Source organism: Actinia tenebrosa, unplaced genomic scaffold, assembly GCF_029948245.1.
Source record: "Actinia tenebrosa isolate PJP-AT-01 unplaced genomic scaffold, QUT_ActTen_1.0 PGA_scaffold7__59_contigs__length_16204524, whole genome shotgun sequence".
NCBI classification, from domain to species: Eukaryota; Metazoa; Cnidaria; class Anthozoa; order Actiniaria; family Actiniidae; genus Actinia; species Actinia tenebrosa.
In genome coordinates, this window is record NW_028292584.1 from 12,698,211 (window position 1) to 12,709,626 (window position 11,416).

Sequence of the window (11,416 nt, forward strand, 5' to 3'; positions counted from 1 at the left end):
ACTCCCGACTGGGTTATGGTTATGCGCCATAAAAATTCGTTTGTTACATTGCCCGTACCCCACGGCTCCGAGGTTTGACAGTGTCTTATAATGGGAGCCTTATTCCCTGCCGGTCTTCGTACGTGTGCAGAAGTCTGTCAACCCTTGGGCCTCTCCCTCATTGCGTTTCCCTTAAGTATCGTTCGTTTTGTTTTATTTTTAGCATCCTTCCGCTAATCGTGCAAAGCTATCAATTCTTTCATCTCCCCGGCGAGAATGCGATGGGTTCATCCCCTGGGTGCAGTCGAACGGGAAACCATTGCGGGCTCAAGGGTTGGCTGAAAACGATGATCACATTTCTAATGTGTTTTCGTGGAATCGGTCAGTTTAAGGGACCGAGTTTAAGAGATGGAGTTTTAGAGGTTATGGATTTTAAGTGTTGGGCTTTTGTCTATGGGTGTACTATCCTTTCCTCGAGCGCAGAGGCATAATGCCCATACCTTAGCCCATACAAGTGGAAGGAAGACCACTGAGTATAGATTACAACTAAGCTGAATTACCTTTTAAAATAACAGGACATTTTCCCGATATTTTCCTTATTATATAAAACAAAGTTTTGACAAAGTTTGAAAAAATTGACACGGATATTGCTCTTAGAAAAAAACGGTAAGAAAAAAAACGGTAAGTGCAAGTTTATGTGTCTTTGGCACTCGTTTTGGAAAATATTTTTTACTCAAAATATCACAAAAAAATAAATTTGATTACATTTATATCGATAATGAGTAACAATCGTGAGGAACGGAAAAAGTAAAAAAGGAAGTATCAAGTACGAAGAAGAAAAAAAAAAAAAAAAGATCACAAGAGAATGGATTTTGAAAAAGTGTCCTCTTATTGAAAATCATGGAATATAATTAAAACATGGGCAGATAAATATGAAACTACAACTAAACCTATTTTATTATTATTACAAACTCATCTCTCCCCTCCATACCCATTCAAGAAAAAAAGAATGGAATATGACTTTTCAAAGTTTTCTTTTGGGGGGGGGATAACGTCAAATGAAAGCTTAATTACCGGTGATCTTATTTTTTATTTTTCCTTTTCCGCTTCATTTTTCTCAAAAAATTGCTGATACGCTTTTCGTGATTATCTCGAAAATGACCGCTTTCCAGATTTGCAATTGTTCAGCATTAAATTTGGGTTTTAAAAAATCGTGATTCAAAAACAATGTTAAGCGAGATTGTTTCAATTTAGTACACAGTCTCCTCAAAGACAAATGACAAATGAATGACACAGAAGGGTTACCTATATTAGACATATTCTCCCAAATCAAAATCCAGATATCAAATATCAATTCAAGAGTTATATCCACAAGACAAGAAGAGATAAACGTGCACCTAATTATAGTCTGAGAGAATATACAGTAATGTCTAACTACATTTAATAAATGCATCAGCTTACATTGTACAGTCACGTTACTTGTGCAAATACTCCGATCACCAAAACCATTATACACAGACACCTTGTATGTCCCAGTATCTTGTCTTGAAGCAGTAAATGTCAGTGTGCTATCGGCGGTCAGTGTACTTCCATTAGGATGAGTCCAGATGTACTCATAAACAGGTGGGTTTCCTGTGGTGGTGACGTTTAGCGAGACCTTGTCTGTTTCCTTAACTGTTGTTGCATCAGGATGTATGGTACACGAAGAAGGAACTGGAATTTTTTAAAGAATCAAGTAAAATCGATTTTCCAGTGTTGGTAAAGTAAAATAAGCGATTAGTTAACCTCCTTATCCCTCTATCCCTTCTAAAATAGGAAAAAACGATTCTACCACTGTTTTCATTGCTAAGCGCATATCCACTATCGTTTATAGAGCACACTGATAAAGGTACTTGGGGGCCACGAGAAGGTACATGGAAAACTATTCTAACGATTTATTTGATCGAAGGTAATTTATTGACATATATATTACCCGATTTCCATGTTGCAGCTATTCTCTCGATAAGCGCGTAACAATGAAAACAGTAAGTGGTAAAATTTCTACCACTCAGCACATGCTAAGATAAGTAATGTACATTTGAATGAATTATATGGTATACCACTAAGGATGGTAAATACAATGAAAACAAAATATTATACAAATGGAATTCAGTGGATGTCAAGCAACTATGGAAATGACGCGTTACTGTTAAATATCACTGTTGTTCTTATACACCTATACTTTGAAGCAAGGATACAGTAATGAGTGTAATGACTAATATGACTAATATTTTGATACACTGATATAATGGTGTACTAAAATCGCATGCGCCTTATTATACAAAAAGACCGTTAAAGTGCCTATGACACGTCTGACAATATTCTCGGTACAGATTCTACATAAGGTGAGCTTTTCAATGACCAAAAAAAAAAAAAAAAAAAAAAAAAATCATCTTGATGTCCATAAAGGTTTTATCCTTGTCATATGCTCATGGTGACGTCAGGGGAGTCTTCATTTAATATACAAAACTGAGCTAGTACAGATAAATTTGGAAAGCGTTATTGTTTCACCCATGGCTATGATAAGAATTATTGCTAATAAGTTCTCACACAGCAAGTACTTCAAATTACAAGGAACGAAAAGATAAGCACAAATGACTTTCCTGACGTCACGGTCATTAGCATATGACAAGAATAAAACTTATAAACATCAAGATGCGTTACTCAAACTACGAGTGGTTTTTGATCATTGCACAGCTCACCTTATGTAGAATCTGTACCAAGAATATTGTTAGATGTGTCATAGGCACTTTAACACAATCTCTTCAATGAAATAGAGGTCCCCTACTTATTTGGAAACAGTAAATTAGAAGATAGATGTAAACCTATTTTATAGGTGTTTATGTTCGGGTAGCCCATGGTAGCAGCCCTCTGTTGTTTTTTTGTGTGGGGGATTGGGGAAGAGGAGTGAAGGTTAGGTGGAAGAGGATAGAAGAGGGCCTGCCTCCAAGGCCCAATATTTTGCATAAACGCCCCCTAATTTAGATCCATTTCCTGTTACATATGTAACCGGCGGCAAGGCGCTCAGCTATGAATCAGATTGCAAGTGGTTTTGACAAAAGAATTCATTGAAAAATTCACACAACTTTACAATACATGAAAAAAAAAACGGGAACGAGATTACAGGATATCTCTAATGAAAACAAGAAAAATATTTACAATGAGATAAAATAAATTTGTAGCTTATCTAAATTAATAGCTAAAAGTTATGAATAGAATACAGTTTTGCTAGATATAAATAAAAACGGAAATACGTAAATTACGTCACAGGTAATTTGAATATTGCATACTGATTAGCAGTGTTTACAATACGCGAGTGAAAATTACTAGGTTGCAAAGTTTAATGTACAAGTCGGTAAACCGTTTAAAATGAACTAAACCAATGGAAAAAGCAATAGGAAAAATTGACTAGAGGTTAACTATGGCTTTAGGTAAGTATTTTAACCTTTGTTTATGACAAACTAAGAATTACACGGTTTACTGAACACGCGGTCGCGACAATGACCTTGAGTGTAGAGTTTAAGTAGCGAACAAATTAAAGGTTGGAAAGAAAAGGTCTTTTATCCCGCAGTTAAGGCTATTTATCGTAGTAAAAAGGTTAAACAAGCGAGTAAGGCGGTAGCGATCCTATAGTAAACGTTTTAAAGGGTTTAAAAGACAAGATACACTCAGCGTGATTACTAAATTACTACTGCGTGAATAACTTTGTACTAAATTACGCGCTAATGCGACTAGAATTACTACAACATGAAACGAATGCTTAACAAATATGTAGAAAATCTAAGCTATAAAATATAACGACTAGTTAACGATATTAACATAGATTTGTCCTAAATCTATCCTAGGTATAAGTGTAAAAGGCTTCAAAGATTCATACCTTTACATCGTAGAGAATTCCTTGTCTTGATATGTGCAACGTCTTCAAGAACTTTTACTACACTGATTTAAGCTTAGTTTGGGCCTATTTTTATGGAAAAACCTGCATTCTTAAGACCTTACACATCCTATGCAATGTTGCACGCCCTAGGCGCAAACAGGATGTCCCAAACACGAACTTACGTAAACAAGCGCCAAACCTAGGCATGACTCACTGTAATGTAATTACGTACGGAAATTATTTCTTGCTTACGCATTTTCCACGCAAACAGTTAACTAAAGAATTACATTCCTATGTGTACACGAGGCATTCCTAATTAAAAATATAGATTTATGACTAAATAATTACTGTCCAAAATAGTGTCTTTTGACTCTGTCACACATATCGCTGTCAAAACAAACCAACCAAAGTTAACCGGGAATGATCTTAACATACCGGTAAACAAACACGGTATATAAGAAGAACGGCCGTCAAAACGCCAAATAGCTATTGTCTGTAAATGCAGCTTCAAAATACAGTTTGGAAATTTCAATAAGATAGTGCATGCTTCTTCTCAAAATTCATCCCAAGCATCTTAGAGGAAATAATTATTTGAAATAGTTCATAAAGATTTATGTGAACAAACTGGCTTTAAACACAACTTGAAACCTCAAGCAACTTCTCAACAAAAGTCTGTAATTCACGTTAAATAAAAATTTAGAAAGCAAACGAACTGTTGGATGAATTAAAATCAAAAATAAAAGAGTCACATCAAGATTAATTTAAGACATCTTCTGTGGCCAATTTTAGATAAGCCGATAACTGCATGCTAACTTCGGATCGTGGTGCTAGTCCAGGCGAGAGGAAATTTTCCCGTGTGACCGTGAAATCTCCAGTACTTAAAAAAATCTATAAAAAGCTTCTTTGGCAAAGAAAATAAAGATCCTTCAAAACATTTTTGTGCTCTAGAAGTTTTAGACGAACTAAACATTGATGGCTTAAAAACTTGCGAAAGACTATCTTCGAAAAAACTAAAAGTCGTTATATAGTTCATCCAATCGGTAATGCTGTTGTTCAAAACCTGAATTAATCCTATAGGTAGAATTCCAAGTAAGTTTATATCTCGCCCAAAATATAGATTCTATATAGTCGTCTATTGCTCTTTTCTTAACAAAAAGTTTAAATCAACATTTGATAAAACGCTGGTAAAAATATCTTCGAATTCTATACTTTCTTCGTCGTCAGTCGAGACGCCTTGATTCTGATACAGAACTTGATATCATTGATAGCCACTTAATGAATGACACGATAGTTCTTGTCCAATCAGATTCTACATTCAAATTTTTAACATAAATATGCAAAATACTGAGCCTTGGAGGAAGGCCCTCTCTTTTCCTCTTCCCCCTCCCGAAGAGAGCCGCTATGCAGACTAATGTTCAGGATAAAGGTGGGTAAATCCATATGTGACTAATTATAATAAGGCAACTGAGAAATGAATGAAACAGAACATAAATTATCCCAAATGCAATTAATATATAAAAGGGACAATTACTGACAGTGCAGACACAGTGTGGACACACTAAGCTGACAAGGACCACTTGAAGAACGTTAATCAATCACGTTATAGAATTAAAACCAGAGGTTGCAAGGGGAGGGGGGGGTCCGAAATCCCTGGAACCCTCCCTTAACTACGCCCCTGTAAACAATGGAATCGATAAGGACGACGACAGCGTATTTTATTGGCTCCGTATCAACATATTTACATTGGATTGTTGCCAATAAAAATATAGAATAATTCAATTAACTAATATATATTGACTTCTTGTTTATAGCAGTATCAGCGATCGCCGCCCATCGATCTATATATGTCTTTTTCTTCTTTCACCAAAATATTGATAAGTTAAATTTGTCAAAGATTTTATTGCTCTAGATTATCCCTCTTTTAAAAACAGTAATATATATATTTAGCTACTATTTTTTGGATTGGTTTGTTGGGGTTTATGATTAAATTGAATTTCTCTTCTTCGTTTAACCATTCTACTTTAAAGTTTGCTGTCTCCTTTATCTTATTCAGAAGATTTTTCCTTCAGTTCTACAATATAATTTGAACATCTTAGTAGGAAGTGTGCCTCATCTTCAACACCAATCAAACTTGAACAAATCATCAGTGAAGCATATATACATTTGAGAAAAAACTTGGAAGTTATCAACAACCATTGGAATAAGTGATTGTGATTGGCTGAGGGCAATATGATACTGCTATTGCTCTCTGCTGATTGGCTAAAGTCTTTTTATATCTTAAATTTTGTTAACTGGTCCTGGTTAGTGTGTTCACACAGCAATGACTGATCCACAAGAGATTAAGGTAAGAGATAAACGTACACCAATTACGATCAAAGAATATACTGTCTAATAACTGATATTACATGCATTATTACTTACATTGTACAGTGATGTGGCGTTTGCAAATACTCCTATCACCAACACCATTATACACAGACACCTTGTATGTCCCAGTATCTTGTCTTGAGGCTGTAAATGTCAGTCTGCTATTGGCGGTCAATCTACTTCCATTAGGATGAGTCCAGATGTACTCATAAACAGGTGGGTTTCCTGTGGTGGTGACGTTTAGTGACACGTTGTCTGTTTCAATAACTGTAATATTTTTACCAGGATATATTTTACACGACGAAGGAACTGAAATTGTTAGAAGAAGTAATTAAGGACAAAGTCGACAGTAAAATAAGAAAAATAAGCTTACAGATTAACCTCCCTATCCTCACCATCCCATTTCACAAAAAAAACGTTTTTGCAACTTGCATCTTGCATGCTGCATACCGACGATGGAAATGTTTTGTGGATCACTTTTAAAAAATCAGCACGAAATATGCCGGAAAAACGTGCTGACATTCCATATTGTTGTTACCTTTCGCTGTTTGTATTTACATCGCCCATTGTGTATTTCGCGATCTGGACCTGCTATGCGACATGCAATGCAACAAAAACTTCATCAACCTTTTTTTAATATAGTCTTTGGAACATAAAAGTTCTAAAACGCAGCATGTGATAAGCTTGGGATTTACATTTTTATGAAAAACGAACCACGCCGCATCGGTTAAACAATAAATTAATATTTCAACATACAAATACATGATAGGGACTGTTACGTACGTTGTGTTGTTCTTGTGCAACTTTACTTTAATTCAATGCAATGCATGATGGGCTGATGGGCTATTATGTTATTGATCATGATAAACTGGTATACGTACTGATAAAGATGTACCTGACTTTTATGATCTTATGGCCACTGCTTTATATATGACCTTTAAACACATTCATGTCTAGTCCATGTTTTACAGTATGCCCTACGAATGACAATTAGTGGTCAACTCCAGGCGTTTAATATTTACAGCACTCGAATCATTCGTATCGTATAATGCATAACGTACTTCAGGGTTCCCATCAACAGGAGAGCTTGTTTGTACTGACAGCAAATATTCTTGTCCAAAAAAATCATTATAACCAAAATTTATGATGAAGGTCCAGACTCGTCACCCGTAAATATTTATCCTTTTTGGCAATTTTTACGTAAAGTTTTAGTTTATTATGTAAAGTAATACCTAAAGTACTTCGGGTTCCCTACAACATGAGAGCCTGTATTGACTGACAGTGCATATCGCGGTGTCGAAAACCACAAACCGCACTATCGAACTATAATTTCTGATGAAGGGACATACTCGTGACCTGTAATAGGTTATGAATAATTCCCGAGTTTTTGCCGTAGGCTTTTGAATCAATTATAACGCGGATTTATCAGATCTAAACTACAACAATGGTTACACAAGTAATCTATCATTCTTTTACATCAACCTTCATCATGTTATAAGCGGAAGTTGATTAAAATGAAGCAACTGAACATTCATTGGGTATTGAGGAAACACAGGGAGCCCAATTTAGATTAAAGTGAATGGTGAAAATAAAATCAGAAAAATTAAATAATTAATTATTTGTTTAAATTCGAGATCAAGATAATGTCCTCTGTAATGCGAAAGAGCAAAAAAATCAATAAAAAATGCACTAGAACATTTTTTTTTTCGCGCGCGCCTGTGTTTTCCTATATAATTTCCCTATGGTATCTGATGCTGATCTCATGTATACACTTCAGTTTCAATAAAGTTAGTCACCAAAAACCTAAAAAGCTGAGACCACTGACCATCATGGGAAACTCTTCATATCACAAAAGCATATATATACAAAGTTTTTTTAATACAAACTGCAGCTCGATGATGCTCAGGAGAGGTGAGACTGTAACCGGTAAAAGATTCGCAAGTCCATCAACAGTTCACGACGAGCTTTACTCAATTCTGAAATAGAGAGGTCCTGCTGATGTTCTACTGTTTAACAGTAGAACACCAGCAGGACTCCAAAATTTCAGAAGAATGGTTTGATTAACCAAAGTGTTATAATCTTTACTCATCCGTCAACAAACAAATAAAGTGTTTAATGTATCAAATTATAAATTACATTAGTGGTTGAGAGGGGAAATTCAAGAAGCTAATTACAAAGTTTGTTAACGTTTATTTTTTACTCCGCCCTCATATGATTAAAAAAAATTCCTGAAAAGTGCTTAAGAACGAAACTTCTAAACGATATTTGTTTGATTCAAATTCTAACAATAAATGCGACTAAGAGTTTTGTAAGCAAGACCTATTTACAGTCTGGGCGAATGAATGCACAAAAAATGATAGCCGAAATAACTATTTTAACACTGAATATAATTCTATACATAATTATAAACTATATAACTATATGATTATATAACTATATAATTCTACTGTTTAGACAGTTCATTCGCAACCTCTTGAAAACTTGGTCTTTTCGATGGGATGGAGTCTAGAGATAGAGAAATAACTGAAGGTAATGCTTCAAAATTCAGGCTTTTATAGATAGTTTCTGCCATCTTCCCAAAACTAAACATATCGCTTGCCAAGCTTTCACCTTGGCGGCCTTCGACTATCTCCGGAGCAATATGCTGATACTTCTCCTTGTATTTTTTTTGTTCTTCTCTTGAGAGAAGTTTGGCTTTTCTTGCATTTTCAAGACGGTGACTTTTGCCAAAATCGATGACGACGGGATTATATTGGTGGTCTTTTTTTTCTAAGACAACGTTGTTTCCCTTTATGTCGTTATGCAAGTATCCGGCCTGATGGACGTGGATGATCGCCTCTGCTACTCTCCTTAATATTGCAGTCCATCGTGATTCTTGTTTAATTTTCTTAGAGTATGCAGCTTTAGCTATTGTCATGCTTGACTTGTCCCCGTGATACTGCAAAATCAGGCTATATGGCAATTGAAGGCTGCAGATGCCAAAAAGAAGAGGAAGTCCTGGATGATCACCTAGGCTTTCGATTACCTTCGCTTCATGCAATAGCTCCTCCTTTGTGGTTTCTTCTGAACCCTGCTTATGCAGCTCTTTGATGACGACATCGAGACTCCGATACTGCCCAAGGTAGCATGACCCAAATGATCCACTACCTAAAAACTTCACCCGTACCACCTCAGAACGACGGATTTCTCGTAGATTTGCCCGGGCTTGTAAACCACCAGACGAACTTGGGAGAGTGTTTCTCGATTTCTTTCCATCTTTTGCAAGCTTTCCATAACCAGCTTGCGTACACGCGTCTTTTGATTGATTTCTGTTGGACCCTTCCTGTACTTCCAAGGTTTCCGCATGCTGTCTTACTATTTCTTCAATCCTTAATCTCCTATCTTCAACCCTCGCACGTTTCGCTTGTTCCTTCTTTTTTTCTCGCCATCTACGTTTTGCTGCTTTTCTTCGTTCCTTATGACTTTTTCCTCGTTCTTGATCCATTTCAATGTCCACGGAACTATATAAAATTGACAAGCTGGCTGCCGAAATTTCGCGTTAAGAAAGCTCGATTGAGTCTAAGCTTTAAGGAGAAACAACACGTTGATCAGGATATTTTATCGTTAAGTTTTCTAAACTTTTACTACTATGAATCCGGAAACGAACAGCGGAAATGTTGGTCATTCATCACTTTTGTAATGGTCCTTCCTTTGAATAAGCGACTGAATCATCAACAATTCCGCTGTTCAACGCATCAGTTCTACAATGTCCAAGACTTATCTTAACTCATGTTCATATTGCGACAAGCAATTCAAGAGTCGTCTAGCCTTATCAAGGCACTATATCGGCAATCATCAAAAAAAAGTTCCACCTACTGTGGACTTCTTTCTAGGCCAGAAGAAGGCAAATCTTCCGGTTGTCAAGTACCTCAAGAGGTCAGATGGCTACATCGTCTGGTTAAAGGGAGTCGTAGAGTGTTTAAACTCTGCCCACGATCCACTTGTCCCAGGTCAGTACTAAACTTTTCGCTGATTTTTTAAATAACTAGTCTTCGAGGTCTCACGGAACTGGACCTACCACTTGCGATATCGTTAGGGCATGCTTCAAAATACACACTAAATGCACCTATCAATGTAAGTGGTGCTGGGGGCGGTGGGCTACAAACGCTGACTGCAGACCAGAGATATGTCAGTTAGTATTTATAATCGATTGTATTTTCCAAATTTATTTATATTTTTGTTTATATATAAAAAGGTCGTCATAGAATAATAAAGGAAGCATTGAATACTTCTAAACAAATTTTTGTGGTATGTGACCTTCATTTTGTTTGAATGCGGAAATCTTTTGGCGTTACAACCCGATGACAGATATCAAAAAGAACGTACATTGAAAGGAATACCAAACAATTTCAAAGTGAAAAAGAGTTACTATTGTCCCTGGCATAAACTGAGAATGGTTTCTTCCCTTCTAAGGCAGGATTTACAATCGCTTGAGGGTTTTTTTCAGCGCTGAGTTTAGTTTCTATAATCCATTTAGTATGTGACCGGCTGCCGGTCATGCCGGACACTTATAGTAACGATGATAACCTGTTACAGCGTAAATACGGTTAGTTATAATGATTAGAAATTAAGAATCCATAATTCCTAATAATAATAGTAATAATATTACGCTGTAGCATGACCTTAAAGGCCAAATGAACTCGATCAAAAATTATGTGGTCAACATAAACCAGACCTAATTACTGCAATTCTAAAATTTCTGCCAGTTGCATGTAGGAATTTGGTTTTTCGCTGCCTCCAGTCAAAAACATATAAGGACTGAATACCAATTTCACTGACAAGCCGTTGAAGTGTTTGACTTCGCCGGCCATAGTTAACAAGTGAGTTCGCAGAAGTTTGAGAATCGCTGTAATACTTGAATCCAAGCACGGGAAATCGCTTATTCAATGATTCCTTTATTATTCTATGACGACCTTTTTATATAAAAATAAAAATATGAATAAACTTAAAAAATACAATCGACTATAAATACTAATTGATAGTAAACAATTGCACCTCTGTCGGAAATATGATCAGAAATTCTTCAGTTTAGACAACAATTATTTCTTCTTTAGCCGTCTATTTTTTTCGTGTTATTTGATTACCCTGAGACATTTAATTTTTTTTAAAGAACTT

General features: G+C 35.9%; 1 protein-coding gene across 3 annotated transcripts in view; it reads right to left on the reverse strand.

The window, feature by feature from the left end:
• The window catches only part of LOC116302268 (hemicentin-1), a 134,291-nt gene that overhangs the window by 14,441 nt on the left and 108,434 nt on the right, over window positions 1-11,416 (reverse strand). For 2 of the 3 annotated variants that reach the window (XM_089039811.1, XM_089039810.1), the window contains 2 exons: window positions 6,317-6,571; window positions 1,441-1,692 (listed from right to left, as the gene is read on the reverse strand). The exons of the other annotated variant lie outside the window; for it this stretch is intronic. In XM_089039811.1, the coding sequence (XP_088895937.1) occupies window positions 1,441-1,692; window positions 6,317-6,571 (507 nt within the window). The remainder of the gene's footprint in view (window positions 1-1,440; window positions 1,693-6,316; window positions 6,572-11,416) is intronic. 3 annotated transcript variants of the gene reach the window in all.